Source organism: Pocillopora damicornis, chromosome 4 (assembly GCF_964200805.1).
Source record: "Pocillopora damicornis chromosome 4, jaPocDami1.2, whole genome shotgun sequence".
NCBI lineage: Eukaryota > Metazoa > Cnidaria > Anthozoa > Scleractinia > Pocilloporidae > Pocillopora > Pocillopora damicornis.
The window spans coordinates 30,025,075-30,043,694 of record NC_142673.1 but is presented as its reverse complement, the minus strand read 5'-3'; the positions used below and the strand labels follow the sequence as shown (position 1 = coordinate 30,043,694).

General features: G+C 38.4%; 2 protein-coding genes across 2 annotated transcripts; both read left to right on the top strand.

Annotated features, from left to right (window-relative positions):
• The first annotated feature begins 103 nt into the window (after positions 1–103).
• Positions 104–7,027, top strand: LOC113676997 (uncharacterized). Its single transcript, XM_027193747.2, has 6 exons — positions 104–477; positions 1,648–1,917; positions 2,234–2,288; positions 2,728–2,943; positions 3,586–3,897; positions 5,647–7,027. The coding sequence occupies exons 1-6, from the start codon at positions 128–130 to the stop codon at positions 6,055–6,057; spliced, it is 1,614 nt and encodes a 537-aa protein (XP_027049548.2). The 5' UTR covers positions 104–127; the 3' UTR covers positions 6,058–7,027.
• Positions 7,028–10,715: 3,688 nt separating this feature from the next.
• Positions 10,716–17,759, top strand: LOC113677005 (glycine receptor subunit alphaZ1). Its single transcript, XM_089204677.1, has 9 exons — positions 10,716–10,844; positions 11,581–11,675; positions 12,692–12,759; positions 12,971–13,188; positions 13,618–13,700; positions 14,313–14,459; positions 15,628–15,842; positions 16,689–16,841; positions 17,406–17,759. Exons 1-9 carry the CDS (start codon positions 10,780–10,782, stop codon positions 17,757–17,759), a joined length of 1,398 nt encoding a protein of 465 aa, XP_089060803.1. The 5' UTR covers positions 10,716–10,779.
• Positions 17,760–18,620: the final 861 nt, after the last annotated feature.

The window sequence follows — 18,620 nt, the reverse complement described above, 5'->3', positions numbered from 1 at the left end:
TTTCATGAGATCCTTCGCTTTTTGATTGTCAAAACTTACAAAATATACGTCACGTGAAAACAAATGGCATGACTTCTTTCCTGACCGCTGACCTGTTTGTAGCCTCGTGACTCTCACGACATGTCTCATGCCAACATTCTATATTAGTCATTTCCGTTTCCACGCTTGTCGAAGGTTTGTCTCGCTCCAACGGCGGCTAACCTCAAACCAACTTGAAAGAATGGCCTCGGGAAGTTGCTTATCGGTTTTCAAGGCTGATGGTTATGCTGTTTATGTTTTATTTCTTCTCCTCGGTACCTATTTGCTGAACCAACTGGATCGATACACTCTTGCAGTGTCTTCACAACCTATGGCGCAAGACATACACTTCGGTGATAAAGGATGCTTGCCTTACAACTCCACATTTTCCTCGGAATACAAAGACTTCTGTGTGAAAAGTGAAAAGGGCAGCGGTGAACCAGAGAGAAACCAAACGACGTAAGTTATCTTCCTAATTCAAATATTTGGTTGGAGTCGTGCCATATCTGAAATAGGTTAGCAAGTCTCCTCAGAATGAATCATTCTTAGACTGTCAGAGAAGCTTTAGGTTAATGAAAATTTTTGAGTATGAGCGACTATGTGGTAAGTCCTACTATGATGGAAACAAGCAGTGCTCGACCTAGAGACCCAGAGAATGGTTCTTTTTCTCATTTTAAATATCACCCGATAAAGTTACGTAATCTTAATGTATGTGTTTCGTAATTCAGAATAGTAGAGCTGTCATGTCCCATTTTAGTTTGAAAATGCACATAGGCAAGAGTGTAGGGCGCAAAGTCTTATTTGTGCGGTCAGATTTGATATGCGATTGATTCGCTCACAGAAACATCGTCCATTACGTTTATATGAAGCTAAAACGATATAATTTTTGCCGAATGGAGCATTTCATAATCTTCTCATTTATATTTAACAAATAGACTCTAAGTTGCCGTGCGTCTGTTCAGTAATAGATCACAGATGACGTCAAATGTGGTAAGAATGTCACTGATGTTCTTACCACATTTTGACATTCTCTGTGATCTATTACTGAACAGACACAAGGCAACTTGGAATCTATTTGTTTTATATAATAAAGAATTAAAAAAAAGTTTTAATGATGACATCATCTATATATCTGTCCTCCAATAGATCATAAGTGAGAACCAATCAGAATGCGTGCATAACTGAGCTTTTTATATAAATATATATAGTTGACAATGATTATGCTTCAAATAGCACATTAATTTTGTTTCAGGCAAAGGTCTACGCTATCCTTAAGAAATGGAAAAAAATATTTATTAAATGGTATTCCAATTTTAGTCTGTTGAGCAGAAGGCTAACACCTTTCTTTCCATTTGAGCGCTTTTTAATTCAGTCTCTCAAGGCCAAGGTCAAAGTAATCACAATGGCAGACCCAACTCAAATGGACATGTTATTGATTACAGTTTTGTACTTGATTGGTTTGTAGGGTGCTGCAAGAATTTCTTGGCAAATAAGAAAACAGAACAAAGTAAATCCCTTGAAATCAAATAAATGATAAGTTTACTCAAGTAAAAGTTTTCTGCAGTGGAACACTATTCTGGTGCATTCACAATTTTTCTGAAATACTTTCATTTGCCATTTGTTTTTCAGATGTGAATCAAAAACCCCTCACAATTCCACCCAACATGTGTGCACTTGGGATTATGATGGAACAGGAAGTGACTATCAGATCCTTGCAGGTCCAGTTTTTATCCTGGTGTACACAATCAGTGGGGTTCCACTTGGATTTTGTGCCGGAGTTTTTCACAGAAGAAACCTCATTGTTTTCTGTCTTTTACTGTGGAGCACCATGACATTACTGACAGGTTTTGCCACCAAATATTGGCACTTAGTTGTGCTAAGATTTATTCTTGGCATTGGGTGAGTAGAATAACAGAAAAAGTAGACTGTATCTCTTCCTCTTTGCCTACAGGGTCATGATCCCCAACAGGTTACTGATCCTTGCCCAAATGTCTCAGCATAATTTTTCTGTGAGGCAATGTGAATAAGACCCTTTTCATGGGTGTTATATTTTTTCTCTACACATATGAGCAATCCTTTTTAGATACTGCATGGCTATAAAAATGGCTCTTGTTCACTTTGTTGAATTTAAAGTCTTGAATAGTCTCCTTCTAACTTTCCCTTTATTTTTGTTCTAATGCACACCACAAGTTTTTTAATTTTTTGTATTTTACAGTGAGGCTGGATGCACTCCATTTGCCACTAGTTTGATTGCTGATTATTTTCCTGAGGTTGGTATATTTCACAAACAGATAGTGGTTTGGTGTGGTCCGTACTTTATCAACAACAATGTTCATCATCACAGTGGTCAAAATGTTGTGGCCCTACTCAGCTGTGCCTCATGAGTCCCATATAGCTTATCAAAACATTTATTATGATGTAAAAACTTAGTGTATTTTTCTGTTAAGTATGTATACAAGTCTGACAGCCTGTATTCTTCCTGCCCACATCTAAGGTCCCATGGTGAGGGGTACCACTACTCTTTAGGAATAAGCAACACAATTCATGGTGCCATTATTTCTTTCCCTTTATCGCCATATTTTGTAAGAAGTTTTTGTTTGTTTTGCCAGTTTTCTAAGTCACTTGGACACAGACCTTTAGAAAAGTTTGAATTTTTTATCAAATCAATTAAGCAAACATGAATTAATATGTCCTGTATTGATATTTTAGACATTACGAGGATCTGCTTTTGGTGTATATAACTGGGGAATCTACATTGGTTACAGCATGGCATATGCCTTTGGTAACTTCATTACACAAGCTAATATTGATGGCAAAGGGTGGAGGTGGGTATTCTGGATTGCAGCTGCACCTGGGTTTGTGCTTGGATTTCTCATGCTGCTAACAATGAAGGAGCCTAAAAGAAGTGAGACGTCAAACACACAGGTATCGTAATGTTAAAGTGAAAGATGAAATTTATTTAATAGTGTAGTGTGATCGTCCAGGTGAGTGTAGTCCTGAGAAGGACTGTTGTCAGTAGTGGTGACTGACATTTCGACAACCTGAGCAGAAGTCATCATCAGAGTCAAGTGAAAGGTTGTTGTTAGTCAAATGTACTCAGTCCAGTTTGTGTACACTGATTGGTCAATTTTGCTGTGATGTTATTGGCTGTAAGACTCCAGTGGCGTAGGTCAGTCGTGATTGGTCGGTTTGGATCCATTAGTGAAGTTAGGTCATTCTGTTCAGTTCATTTGTTATGTTAATGTTAATGTCGTGGACTCATCCACCTCATCCATCATACCGACAACAGTCCTTCTCAGGACTACACTCACCCGGACAATCAAACTACAATATTACATGTTACCCCTGGGTTCAAACCATTTACTGTATGAAATTTATTGGTACATGACGTTGGCACATAAGGCAGACTTGATAATCATACACCACTATTTGGAGGAATGAAAACTGAACTTAACTGAGCAGCAGACATCAAGTGCAAAGTGTACATGGGAATAGATAGAGAAAGTATATCGCATAATTGCTTATTTGAGAGATGCGTTGGACTGGTATTTATTTGACTCTTTCCAGGCAATTGTCACTCACCCACAGCGAGAGTTATTCAGAGAGAAGTTCCTTCAATTATGCAGAACATTTATGCGTCCCTCCCTACTCATCTTGTTTGTTGCTGGCTCTATAAGGAATGCTGGAGGCTATGTTTGGGCATACAACACACAACCTTACTTCAACAAGTATTACCCTAACACTAATGTGGGAGAATATATGAGCTGGATCCCTCTTGTAGGAGGAAGCTTTGGAGTAGTCCTGGGTGGATTCATCTCTGATCGTGTGATTAAAAACCGAGGCTTTTATGCCAGAGTTTGGGTCCTGTTATTCAGCCAGGTGAGTGGGAAGGATACAGATTATGAAGGAACAAGACAGGGGAGACAGAGTTTAATCTGAATGCAAACTTATAGCTAGTGGTTACCAGACCTTATCCCTGGTTCTGTGGTATTACTGACCCTTTAACTCTCAAGATCCAATAGAACATTCTCCTCTTTAACTGCTACACATTTCATTGTAAATTGGTTATGAGAATTTGGTGTTTGATCAAGGAAAGAACTCCTACCTAGTAAGTTTGAGTATTCTCATGGACTGTTTGCTGGATAATGTATGGATATTAGAGGGAGAAGTTACATGTTAATCACTTGTGGGAGTTGAAGGATTCAGCCAATAAGAATTGGATGAAAGACCATCATGGTAGCCTCCCAGCTCCCTCTTGAATTTCAACAACCGTTAGCTGGTACCCATTTGTTTGTCCTAATGGAGAGGGAGAGAGTCATGGTAACAGTGAAATGTCCTATTCAAGAATGCTTCACATTGACCCTGCCAGGCCCCACATCTAGAGTACATTGTGCTAACAATGAAACCTCCCGTTTCTCCAACATTCAAAGGGAAGGTGAACAAGCTAAGGGCAGGGGTCAATCTGCTACCATCGTTCAATAGCCTTGAAACCCCCCCCCCCCTCCCCCATCCTCTCAGAGATGTCATGTCAAAAAAATCAAATTTCTTAATTTTTCGTCCTCGTCAGAAAAAAATGCATTTTTCTCCACAAATAGGTATTTTAGATTGTGAGACAAACCGAAGAGTTAGTTTAGAGCAAAAAAGTTATATCAAATATCTAGGCGTTTTAATTGATCAAAATTTGTCATGGAAAAACCATGTTGACTCTGTTATCGTAAAAATAAGTAAAACAACAGGGATGATTGCAAAGCTGAGGTACTTCGTTCCCTCTACTATCCTTGTAAATATTTACAATTCATTAATTCTACCTTATATAACTTATGGACTCCTTGCCTGGGGCAATGCGTCAAATGCTTATTTAAACAAGATTTTAGTTCTTCAAAAGCGAGTTTTGCGCTTAATCTATTTCACCGATCGAAGAGAGCATGCCATCCCTTTATTTGCCAAAGCAAAAATTCTGCCTGTTACGTTCCTATATTATGAAGCCGTAAGTAAACTTATGTTTGACGTGCACAACCAGAGGGCTCCCATTAATATTTTGAAACTATTTACTAAAACATCTCATATTCATACCTACAATACTCGATCATCCAAATCGCAGCTCTTTAGTACAAAGTACTCTAGACTTAACCTACAAAAAAAGGCTTTCTCGCGTGTTGGTGTCAAAATTTGGAATAAGATACCGAAAGAATTCAAAACGTTATCAAAACATTCCTTTAATAAACAAATTAAAACGTCTTTATTTCAGATACTAGATAATGAAGATTCTTATCTTGATGTTGAAAAGATCTCCTCTAAACTTAAGGACTGCATAATTAAAACAAATTGATCCGATTGCTTTCAGTACTAATTTATTTGCTTCTATACTTTATTGAACAACTATTGATGTATTTGCCAGTTATGCTTCTTTTTATAATTTAGCAATATCTAACTATTTAGTTTTTAATTTTCTTTATATATTGTAAATAATGTTTGTTGATGATTGACCCGCCTCGAATAGCAAATTTGCTATCTGCGGGTCAACATAATCTAAATTATTTTGTAAGAAAAATAAAAATAAAGTGTGAAAGTGTGATATATTTCCTCACTCCTTTTCAATGTTTGACTTTTTTCATCTTTTTCTTTCAGATAATCGCTGCCCCATTTGCTGCAGGAGCCTTATTCTTAAAGCCTCCCTGGGCCTTCATTAGTCTCATTCCCTCAAATATCATTGGTGAGATGTGGGTGGGGGTAACACTCACTGTTGTAGTTGAACTTGTACCAAACACCATCCGTTCACCGGCAGTAGCAGGTTATTTGTTCATCATCAGCATCATTGGTGGTAATGTGCCACTTCTCGTCCCACCTCTGAAGGAAGTCACCAGTCTGCGGACCGCTCTGTACATTCTCTATCCTGGTCTATACCTTCTCAGCTCTGTGTTCTTTCTCTTGACTTTGTCCTCGTTGAAACGCGATATGAGACGAGCTAAGGAGGAAGAGGAAGTGATCAAGCCATTACTGCCTGAGACATCCACTGAACATGGAGGAAAAACCCTATGATAATATGGGGAATGAGAATCGGATGAATTAGCAACCGTCGTGTTTCAGAGGCACGAGATAAATGCGTTTAATGATTACGGTAGTATGAACTTTTAGCTTAACACTTTTATTTAAACAAAGAAGAGAAGTCGAGATATTTTCGTGATACTTGTCTAGCTGAAGATACAAGCATTCGAAATAACATATTGACTGAAAACGGCTTCAAAATAGACTAAACTCTATTTAATTGTATAAGAAAACTTGCGTCACTCCATCTTATTTTAATTGGATGGAATGGCGCGAAATTTAAAAATCGCAACCTGGCTCGCTCGTTTTTTCCAGCGCTTTGGGCAGTTTGGTTGCGCTATTTATGTCGTGCATTAAAAAAGAAAAAAGTTAACTTGATTATTTTGTGCTAATCATGTCATAAAACTAGGGTATCGCAATATGTTGCGATGGAATCAACCCGCCATTGACGCACCGCCCAAACAAAGTGTTGTGAGCTCGTCTAGCAAGTTTATTGGTTCATGTCCTCCGTGAGGACTTCGTCGCTATCGTCTGTCGAGGCTAGAGAGGTCGTCAGGGAATTTTTCTACCATTTAGAAGTTAAAACATGTTTTGTGTACCGCTCCTTCACTTACAACGCACACACCGCTAGCTAAAGGCCTATCACGAATTTACCACCAGAGCGTTTATTTCAGAATGGCTAGTTTTGCCGACGGAGGAAAAAATTGCGCAAAACATTTGCACCAATCATCTTTTATTGCTACTCTTGTTTTGGCCTTGTTATTGCTCTTTTGACGAAGGTTGAAAGGATCAGCAAGTTATTTTTACTTTCTGCGTCGAACACTCAAATAGCTATATTAAAGTTCAAATAGATAATAAATATAATAAAGTTCAAATAAACTCAAATAGCTCTTTAACTAATCTAAGAAAAATTGATTTAACCTATCACTTGTTCATGAAACGAGTAAAATTTGCTTTTACAACATTCTTTAGGTGTCGTGTATCATTTCCTTCGTTATCATCAATTTATTCCGTTCTTTAAATTTTGCCTCTTAATGATTTTGAAAGAAAGCGTATATATCGATGATCGCCATTTGGACAAATTTCTATTCTGCGTAATAAACATAAAATTTCAAGAAAAAGATTAATTTCCCATTTTTAATTTCCCATTTTCAATTTCCCATTTCATTTTCCCATACCCCGTTCCCATTCAACATTTCCATTCCTAATTCTCCATTCCTCATTCTCATTTCTTTATTCTCCATTCCTCATCCTCCATTCCTCATTCTCCATTTCTCATTCTCATCTCTTTATTCTCCATTCCTCATTCTCATTTCTTCATTCTCCACTCCCCATTCCTCATTCTCCATTCCCCATTCCCCATGGAGAATTGTGAATGATTCGTTCTGCTCGGCGTATTTAGCAATTCATGCACTCATTGTTAGTGATTACAGGATTTATTTATACGTCGGCTCTTACCTACTTTTTGCTTCTTACGCGCGTAATTAAAAAAAAAAAAGAAAAATGATAATTGCTTAAATTATCTTTGTCATTGAAACCACAATTAAATGTAAGCTTTCAGAGGGTTTGGCGTAAATCAGTCCTCCTGTAATTATCGCTCACTTCGCGTAGGGCGCGAGGTTACTTTTAACTTAAGAATACTGTAGGAGGTTACTGAATATTTAAAGCTTTCAACTGATCCCTCTTTAATATTTGCTATTATCGACCAATGTAAGTTTCAGGTTCTGAATCGTTTTTTATCGAAATGCCTTGTACCTACAGAACATAAGTGTCTGCACATAAATACTTGCAAAAGTCCAGTATTTTCACTTAGGAGTAGTACTCAGTTGTTTACATTTCTTTTATTTTGTCACGGACTTTTCTCTTTAAGCCTATCATAGCTGCTGAGTGAATTAATCAAAAAATAATCTTTCACTTAGTGTAGGATTTTTTAAAGAAAGTTACATAAATTAAAGATTTGGCATTTATTTCTTACAGTACAGTATTTAGTTTTAAAGAGATGTTTTTATTTTAAGACACAATGCTTTAGTTTTGTTATTCTTTCGAGTACGAAGATTTACATAAGATTAATCTAAGGATGAATTTATATTAATTTGGTTAGCAACTAGATGTTTTCATGATACCCGATAATCAATTAATCTTAGCTCCTTATTAGGTATTTGTCGCTGGAGCCGCCAAATTACTCGGCGGAACTAACTGTTGAATTGGTTTTTAAGAAAGGGTACAGCGAGACAAGCGGCTGTTGGAAAACAAGCTGCAGCATAGCACTAGAATTAAAGTCAAGAAAAATCCAGGGAGACTAAGAGTGTGGGTGGATTGAGAAGCTAATAAATAACGTTACAAGAACTCGGTCACCATATGACTAGGGATTCTATCGAACTACTTGACCAAGGATATTAGCGACACCTTTCATTCTACCCTTAAGGTTAAGCCTTTTTTTTAAGAACAAGGCAACCAGCGTTTATTCACCGCGAGGCAAATACTTTCAGAAGCGCTGCTGAAATACAAGAGGTATTTAGGGACCGGTCATTATTTATCGCCTGGGGGGGGTCGGAGTATTTTTGTTGTCACATCGGAACATTTACCTGACCCCCCGTAGAGTATCTAGTTTTTTAGAGATCCCCCCTTATCGGTAGTGGAAAGTTTCATGATCCCCCACCCCTTTTCTCCCAGCCACCCCCAAATAACTTTTTGAATATGCAAGTGATATTTTAATAGTGGTACTTACGTCTCATGGACTTTGAACCACAACGGTAAATATTTGCTCGTCAGATACGAACTGAATTGTCGAGGAAGTGCCAATCTCAGGCTGTTCATCCAAATCCACGAAAACATAGTCATCGTCGCTCTCTGCCTCTCCACTTTCGGATTCTTCATCCTCGGATTCCACGTCATCTTCATCACTCGACAGTTCTTCTGTTATCACAGTCTCTTTATTCTGTCGGTAATAGTGACATCGAATGGCCTTCACTTTGTCAAGTTTCCGACCCACAGTCGTCAAACCATGCTTGTTGAGATACAGGTCTAGTTCTCTTACCCGCAACTTTTCAACTTTGCCACCCTCGATGAGGTTATCCCATTGAAAGTCCTTGTACGTTCGTTCGGCCTCTTGCCTTCTTCGCTCCTGAGCTGCTCTTGTTCTGATGTCCTTTCGGATCTCAATATCCTTCAAATGATTAACATATGCAATGACGTGCTTCTCCTCCACATTATATTTTGAGCAGAAGCTCTTCATGGTATCCTGATCATTTCTGATACTGTCAGAATGTTCCTCGTACAGATCTTTAATACATTTTCTTGGAAGGTAATCATCTGGTGTCCTGCCCGTCGATTCCGTCTGATAGATATCCATGAAATGTCCAGGATTGTTTGAATCTGGTACAGGTTGCGGAATTCTTTCCGTTTCTGGACCGACCCATCTATTGTTAGAACACCAGGAACAGAGATTGGAACTTTCTTCTCTTGACTCTTTACAGGCATCACGACAGAATTCCATAAAAAGTTCTCCACGAATATAGTGGTCTTCCATAAACGATTCGATCTTTCGGAAGTATGCTGCACCGGGCGCTTGCTCTTTGTTTCGTTCTGATGCACCCCGATAGTTGTCGAGGTAAACAGAATTGAAAAAGAATAATTCATCAGGGGACTCGCTTACTTTGCTCTTGATGTAATCTTTAAGGACAGGGGCATCATCAATTCTCTCGGCTGCCTGACTACAGACATACCAGGCATTTTTCTCCATCCGTTTCTTTTCGTACTCTTCGTATGACTGGAGAGACAGTTGTTTGATTTCCTCTTCTGAAAGATCCTCAAATCTCCTATATTTTTCCCATTCTAGAGTTGCGCCATCCACAAGAGCATCAGAAATTGCCGAGTTTGTCCAAATGCAATCACCCGGGGTCCCGGCGCGACCTAAAATTCCTTTTTTTTTGGTCTGATCCCCCCCATTATGCTTGTCAATTACGGCTGATCCCCCCTAAAGGTCTTCAAAAAACCATGTGATCCCCCCCTAAATACTCCGACCCCCCCCCCCCCAGGCGATAAATAATGACCGGTCCCTTACTCAAAGTTGCCAAGAAACGTCTTTTGATCTCCTATCGTTTGTTTCAACTTCCCCAAAGGCTTCGAAGGTTTCACAGGCGAAAAATGGTAACATCCTCAAGTTATAGTTTCTTCTTGGTTTTCTTTTTCTTTTTCTTTTATTCACTCCCTGACCCCTCCCCTTTAAAAATTAAAAGAAAAAAAATATCGAATCAAGTTACAATCTAAATCGCCCCATGATTGTTAGAACTTCCCTACTGGAATGAAAACAAACCAAAAGATCTAACCTCGCCTTACAATGAAGCTCATTAATTTTTTCCAAAAGCGTTCTCTATATCTTTCCAATGAAAAAGACTTTGAGAAAATTCCCGACGAGTTTATCCATGTGAAAACACGCTAATTGGCTAGTGAACACAGAAATTCTTCAAAACTCCTTTCATTTAAATATGTTCCCCATTGCTTTCCGATGATCATCACACTACATGTACATTGCTTGATTAAGAGTCCTTTTCAGGTGCTGATATTATCACGGTGATCAATTGTCTTGGCAGAGAAGCTACGACAATGAATTATTTATCACTCTTGATTTTAGCGGAACATTAAATAGGTCATTTAAAACAGAAGTGATAGTTTCTCTTCATTAAGAATCAAGCAGGTGAATTGGAAGGTTGCGCCATGGGTATCCACGTAACATTTTGTCTACTATTTTTACTGATGATGTTTTCGGATGCGATGGAAAGGTAACTTCACGATTTTTTTTTAAATGGTTGAGGTTTGTAGCAGAAATTAATGTTGTGTTTGCTCTAAGGGGTGCAATGCCAATAATAGTTGGTTTCATCTGTGTGAATTTGTATTACGAAAATTCATTCTCTTAGTTGAAATGATATATAACCAATTTCATACGACCTGATCCACATGTTTGAAATATTAATAAATCGGATTTGAACTCATTTCAAAATTATCTATACTGCCTTTTAGCGCTGAGGCGACCTGAAATAAGCATGACAAAATAAATTAAAATCATACGATTAGTGAACAAGTAAGTTTTACGATCCAAATTTTTGAGAACGAAAGAAAAACGGCGTACTTGAAAACTTATTGTAAATAGTTAGATTTCACTATAGATTTAAATAAAAGTTTTAAACCTACATGAACGTCATGAATGAAACAAATCAACTCATGGTTAATTGCATGGGCATTTTTGTGTTTTTAATGATAGACGGTACAATTGCCTTTAAATAGAACGAAATTGGACGGTAACTTTCTTCTGGGACCCGATGTGGCGAATTTATAGAAACTTGCAGTTCTTTCGTAAACTAGTAAACAAAACTTCATTAACAAATCAACTTACCTTTCTTTCCAAATACTTAATCAATATTTCTATCGTGGAATAATTTACGCGCCCGTCCCCTCAATTACACTGCTTTAAACTTACATATCATTTCATTATGTTCCTTTATTCTAAACAATATACAGCAAATATCAGCTATCAAACCTCACTATGACACAGAGGCTGGATTCACTATTCAAACGTCCTCGTTATGATCCCAGACTCCGTCCCTACTTCAACGGTAAGTTTTTGTAATGACATCTTAATACAGTCAAACCTCCCTTAATTGACCGTTCGAAATATGGTCGCTAGGTGGTGCTCGCCTATCATGTCTGGGCCAGCGGGGGTCTATATTTCGGGTAAATTGCATATGGTGATCGGACCCCTTCGTTAGCGCTTATCAAAACCTTCTGTAATAACTTTTAGCGGCTTATTCAGTGAAAACCAAATCTTAGGACTCATGGTGATTTTTTTTTTCTCGGAAATTATTGACCACAGCGTTTGGGACAATTCACCTGAAAGAAACTTGGATCGTTTGTTAATCTAAGTGGCCGGTGTTGTTGTTGTCCAAATTTTTCCGGGAACGGAGTACATGCAGAAATTCACGACGTAAAGCTATTTCAGGAACACTTCCGATGGCTCCTTTTTTACGACATCTGTCGAAACAATTTTCAGTTTCCGCTCGTGAGAGATAAAGGCGATGGTCAGCCAAATGATCGAATGAGGTTTAAAACAATTGAAAACAGTGACAACCATCTCAATTGGTCGCTTATGAGAGGTGGCCGCTTACGAGAGGTGGTCGTTCACTTTGGGTTCTACTTCTAATGATTTGACTCGGAAACTTTAAGTATTCTGAAAAAGTGGTCTCTAACGAGAGGTGGTCGCAAAGGGAGGTTCGACTGTATTTGTTTGCTTATTTTTTTATTTGTTTCATTTTGCAACACTATGTTTACACAACCTGTGTTTCACACCAAGGACTTTGCGAGACAGACGGTTTACTCCCAAAATGCATAATAAATGCTGATTAATTGTGTTTTGGTATATGTTTTAATAAGCACACGGTGTTACCAAGTTTTTACGATGGTTAAGGACTCTCATTCACTATTACACTGAGGATTAAGAGGCGGACGGAGAGGGGAGGTGGAGGGGGAGGTGGTAGGTAAGTGAGAGTGGGCCATTGTGCAGAGGCTTAATGCACTTGGAACTTTTTATTACTCAGCTTTAACTGATAATTATTGATAAATATCTTGTTTGTAGAAAAGCCAGTGACTGTTAAAGTGGGATTCTGGGTAGTAGCAATTGACGCAATTAACGTAATGGACATGGTAAGTAGGGCAACTTGCCATTTTTATTTGCCTTGTTTGTAGCCAGAACAGTTGGATGGCCTGAAGAACAACTGTAATCAGTAACATTCTGGTAGAGGGAATACTGCGTGTGAACTAAATTCTAAGATTTCTTTAAAAAGATTACATCAATCAACTCGGGATGCATGATTGACCACAATGATCCAATTGTTCTTTTCTTGAATTTCCTCAGGATTTTGGTTTAGACATTTTTCTCCGTCAAAGGTGGACAGATCCGAGGCTTGACCATGGTCTCCGTGATACATTGTCTCTTAGCAACACTGTTATCTCCCACATATGGCTGCCTGATAGCTACTTTAAAAATGCTAAGGATGCAAGCTTTCATGACGTCACCACTCAAAACATGATGATCACCATTGGCCCGGGTGGGTTGGTGGATTATAACGCCAGGTAATGAGTGACCAGTGTCCGTGGCTACGAACTTGATATCTCTTCGCTCTAAGATGAAGATAGCTGTTAAATCCGATAAGATTTCATTCCCTTCAAATAAGCTTAGCCTTGTAAAATTACAAAAGAGCCAGAGCTGGAGAGAAGCGCTTCTGAATGAAAGCACATCAAAATCGTCAGGATGTGGGAATATTTTGTTAAAACGGTTTCACATCCTTACAATTTTAAAAATGGCATTTTTGAGCGATTCCTTTCAAGTGACGTAGGATCCGCTATTGTGCATCACTTTACTAAAGTAATGAAGGAAATTAATAGTTAGTAGTGGCCTCTTTAGGGAACTGTACGAGAGAAACTGAACAAATCATCCGGAATTAAAGGACAAAGAGAAGAAGGAAAGCATTTCTTTTGCTTGTTATCATTACATTCTTTCAGAGTGACCTTAAAAGCTTCTTGTCCAATGGATCTCAGACTTTACCCCATGGATGTTCAGCACTGTCCTCTGATAATCGAAAGCTGTAAGATTAATTCTTTGTATTTGTTTATCTCCTACGCTAATAATCTGTTGCTATTTAGAATATCATTTATTAGTATCTGAGAACATTTGAGTCCTGATGGGACGCTGTTCCACTTAAAGTTCCAACTACGAAAGTCGTCAATTTTTCCAAAAGGTTGACCGATATTAATTTTTACCAAGTGTCCTTCGCGAGTACTGTTCAGGCGACTATGACTTGAGCAAACTTTATGCAACTGAGTTAATTAAAACACGGCACAGAGGAAGAAGTTTATAACAAGCTGAGTTACCCTTTGATAAGTGAATTGCTTGGTAATTCTGACGCTCTGACGAAGGGCTAACGCCTGAAACGTCAGCTTTTTTGCCCTTTACGGTGGCCAATTTACGTTTTCAACTCAGTTGTTAACACTAAATTACCCGCTATACTCTCCCACCGACGCAGCACCACAGTTTCTTTAGAAACTCACCCCCTGAGTTACCCTTCTCCTCTTTTGAAAATCAAATTTTAAACAGTGAGTGCCCTGATAAATATTTCAAAGGTTGAACATACCGTTTTACACTGGTCACTTACTAATTAAAGCAAAAGATACCATTTCCCTGTGTTTTATCTCGGAAGATGGTTATGATATGAACAATATTGCTTACAAGTGGGAAATCGACAGCGAGGATGGCATGTCTTTTGTACCGAGTGACATGAAGATGTTACCTCAGTTCAAACTCACCAAGTTGCAGTTGTCCTCATTATACACCACCTATGTTATTGGTGAGTATTTATGATATCATCAGCTGTAACGTTTCAATAATAAATGAAGTATTTCTCGTTGTGCAACTGCTAATGCTAACTGTTCTTTTTCATGATGTTGCTAATAATGTTTAAAAAGTTTTCACAACCAGTGCTACACCGCCAAGAAATATCATTTCAACCCACCTTAAGTTAGCAAACTTTTTCTCAGACATAGTTTGATGCTACTCTGGTTTGCAGATTTAATGAATGTAACTGAAGAAGTTACAATTCATAGACCCAACGTTTCGACACTCCTGTCTAGTGCCTTCATCAGGGGTGATCTAAACGCTGCAACAAGAGGTCCTTTTATATGATTACTAATTAGCGGCCTTTTTTTCTGACGAGGTGTAAATAGGCGTCAGGAAGCAAACCGCCATCGTCACGATTTAAAGGAGTGTGGGCGGAGTTAATATACCAAGCCTCCAAACAAAGGCGCTGGTGGTAACACCGATTAGTGGTGACAATTTTAGAATTATCCCACCCAATTGTATGGTTAGTTAGGCATGTACGCTCCGATAAAGCTGAATTTTCCTTTTTGCAAAGAAAAACCGCTTTTTGGTGCTCTTTTAACCGTGTACCAATCTGACGTTTGGTCTGTCCGATGTATTCGTTGTCACAGTCATTACAAGGAATAGAATAAATGGCGTCGGTTCATTGTCCTTTCGTGACAGGATCCTTAGGTTTGGCGAAAATATGCCCCAAAGTCTGAAAAGGTTTTTGAGCAACTTTAACGTTGTGGCTATTCAAAATTCTCTTGATGGGTTCCGTAACACCCTGTATGTAAGGAATAACAGCAAAAACAGTCGCTGGTTCCCTTTCATCGAGAGCGTTACTATTTGTAACTGGTTTTTGGCAGTTACGGAGAAAAGTTTTTGTATAGCCGTTTGCCTTTAGGACATTGGAAACATATTTCCTCTCCTCAGCCTTCGAATCGAGTGAAGATGGTAGACATTCAGCCCTCCTAAGTAAAGTTTTGGCTACAGACTTTTTATGGCAAATAGGGTGGTGAGAATCGAAAGCGAGGTATTTGTCGGTGTGGGTAGGTTTACGGTAGACACTTGTCTCTAAATTACCCTGAACCCCTCTGGACATATTTTCTCCCTAATATTTGCCACTACAAAGCTTGAGCTGTTGATATTTTTTCAAGGTAACTGGTCGGGAGTGAAAGCTTCATTCACCTTACAGCGTCTGTACAGTTACCAAGTGATTCACCTGTACGGACCCAGTGCCCTTATTGTCACACTCTCTTGGCTTACCTTTTTACTGCCTCGGAACCAGTCTCCTGCCCGAGTCACCCTGGGAGTGACGTCAGTGCTCACTATAGTAACCATTCTTACAATGTCAAACAACGCCATGCCCAAGGTATGGCTTTGAAATATAACAAAAACAACAACAACAACAAAAACAGCAATAGTGTAGCAGCTAAAGAAGTGAAGGATTGGGGGAGGGTTTTCTGAGAAGGTTGACCAGTAAGTGATGACAAGAATAGAATAAAATCCATGTGGACACCCATAGATGCAACTATAAAGCCTTGTCACAGCTTGTTCAGCTCTATCGAAAACTGGCTGAAAATTCCCGCAAAATTCACTAAATCTCAGTTTTAGCGTTATGTAATGGTAACAGGTCCGAGTGGAATTTAATTCGGTCTGTATAAGTCATACGAGTGTTTACAAAATCGAACGACCGCGAAGCGGAAGTCTGATTTGTTAATCACGAGTATAATTACAGACCAAGAGAATATCAACTGTTCATTTTCGCTAGTAAGCGACTAAATTGAATGGCACGAATTCCTGTTCCAATTAATTATAACCATTACAATTTCCGAAAAAAAAATAACAAATACCTTACATTTATTAGAGAGGGCTTTCAATATTTATTATATGAGGTGAAAAATTCCTATATTTTGGAAATTCCCCAGTTTTGTGAGCAAGTGGTTGTTACTGTGGCTATTGTAATCAGTTCTATGATTGGTGGATTTAGCTTAGTGAACTTAGTATGATTGGCTGCATTGACTGTCTGATTGCAGGTGTCCACTTACGGCCAACTGTGTGATCGACTCCAGTGTACGATTACAACTCTACAGAATAAGTAGTCAAAAATAAAGCAGCTAAATACACCAATCTCATTTGAGGAAATTGTAGCGGAAGTAATTTGAAGCTCAAATTGTTTTCAGCTTTACTAACAAAGCCATTTTATGTTACCTCTGAGGTAAATTATGTGAAAGCTATTGACAAGTACTTGATTGTATCATTCCTGTTCGTGTTCTGTTCCCTGGTGGAATATGCCATTGTGCTTCTTCTTGATCGAGGAAAACGAAAGTTTGAGCTAAGAAAGAAGGAAGTCGGGAACTTCACAGACAAGGTAAAACCTAGGAAAGAACATAACTCAGACGAATCAAACGCGTCACGTGACCGGCCAAATCAGAGTAACAACATTGCACAGTCGAAACATAACAAAGAATCCTGAAAGTTTGGGAAAACTTAAGAAATGGTTTCTAACAAGGCTTAATTCACACATTGGTTCTAAAATACGTCGGAAAAATGAATGTTAGTATGGTCTCGTGAATTTCCTGTCGGTCAAACCGTTTTGAAGTGGAACCGATCGCTTTTTTAAGTGACAGAAGTACTTTAAAGCAAAAATGTCAATCGTAGGTTACAGGATGCGCATAAAAAATACCTCTCCAAATGTTCTACAACTATCCTACGATTTCACAAACGAGAGACAAAAACTTTAAATTGTAAAACTCTCTTCATATATACATCAAACAGATACGCACTTCAAAACGTTAACTCTCTCTCTTTCATTATTACTTGAAATTTCAGTTTCTATTTCCCGATTGATGTACTTTAACCTGTTTCCTTAGTCCAATTCAACCATATATCATAGTTATATGCAATTCTTACGGGTGTGCTCTTTTTTCTGCAGTGCGCTGAAAGTGCGAGACAAGGTAATGGTAGTAGAAGACGCAAGCAGCCAGCGGTGACACTCGAAGAAAACGTGATCCATGCATTCAGGAACGGACGAGCAAAATCTGCTAGCCTCACAAATGGAAAGTGTTTAAAATGCTGCTCGGACGAGAACCTGGGGATGCATGTTCCACAAACCGAGACGCCAAGTAATTGTGGGAAATGTTGGAACGGTGTTCAGGAATATATTTATCGCGAAGCTTTTATCGTTGGCGTCGATGAGTTTTCTCTCAAGCTGTTTTCGTTTGTATTCTTTACCTTCAACTTGTTTTATTGGTTAACACTTTTCTTCTTTCCTGATTATATCATGTAGCACCAGGCCTAGTTATAAATGGAGTGAAACGCATTATATAATGTTACGTCTTTCTGCCGAGAGTTCTAAACTTCACAAAAACAAAGCATGGTTTAAGCTGCCAAGTGAATTGTGCCACTAAAGAAAATCTACAACGGACAACACAACCCCTCAACATCAGTGTACATATTTTCCATACTGTTTTATATAAATTTCCTACAGTGCTGTCAAGAGAAGTTGTGTGTAAATCAAGAGGTTCTTTAGTTAGTAATCATTTCCTTTATTCTTGTAACCTAAATGTGTGATATTGTGAGGAGATTTTAGATGCTAGTCACTTTCAAAAAGGGTCAAAGGATGAATGTGACAGACTCCACAAAATGGGATTTCTTCATACTTTGTGTGGGCATGTTTATCTAATATGTGTCTGATCTCTGTTCTACTGGTAACAGTACTACAAGTTTCCAAAAATTTGAAATCTGACAGTCCAAAGGTAGTGTACATGATGCATGTGGAGCATTAGAAAAAATTTTCATCAGTAAACAAAGTTGCAATTAAGTATTAAGTATCATTACCAAGACTGCTTTCATATTCACTGTTATGTCTTATTCACTGTTATGTCTTATTCACAAACTTACGATCAATTACAAAATTCGTACACACTGAAACATGTTGTGACGTATATCCAAACTGCTTCGCACAATGAGAGCCACAGAAAAAATTCACATGTACCTTTAATTCAACCATGCATCTTAAAAGTGGCCATGATATAGAGACTGTCCAACTGAAAACCCTTCATATTTTAACTTCTTCTATTCTCAGGGGTAGAATCCTGCCTGAACTTCCAAGGGAAACAAGTAAAGTTCAAGTTCATAGGGGTTTTGG

Excerpts from the sequence above, each read along its gene's own strand:
- LOC113677005 (XM_089204677.1), top strand. The coding sequence starts at position 10,780 with ATGGGTATCCACGTAACATTTTGTCTACTATTTTTACTGATGATGTTT. Across the intron at positions 12,760-12,970 it reads CAATTAACGTAATGGACATG|GATTTTGGTTTAGACATTTT; the intron begins GTAAGTAGGGCA and ends GAATTTCCTCAG. Across the intron at positions 16,842-17,405 it reads TCGGGAACTTCACAGACAAG|TGCGCTGAAAGTGCGAGACA; the intron begins GTAAAACCTAGG and ends TTTTTTCTGCAG.
- LOC113676997 (XM_027193747.2), top strand. The coding sequence starts at position 128 with ATGCCAACATTCTATATTAGTCATTTCCGTTTCCACGCTTGTCGAAGG. Across the intron at positions 2,289-2,727 it reads TTGCTGATTATTTTCCTGAG|ACATTACGAGGATCTGCTTT; the intron begins GTTGGTATATTT and ends TTGATATTTTAG. Across the intron at positions 3,898-5,646 it reads GGGTCCTGTTATTCAGCCAG|ATAATCGCTGCCCCATTTGC; the intron begins GTGAGTGGGAAG and ends TTTTTCTTTCAG.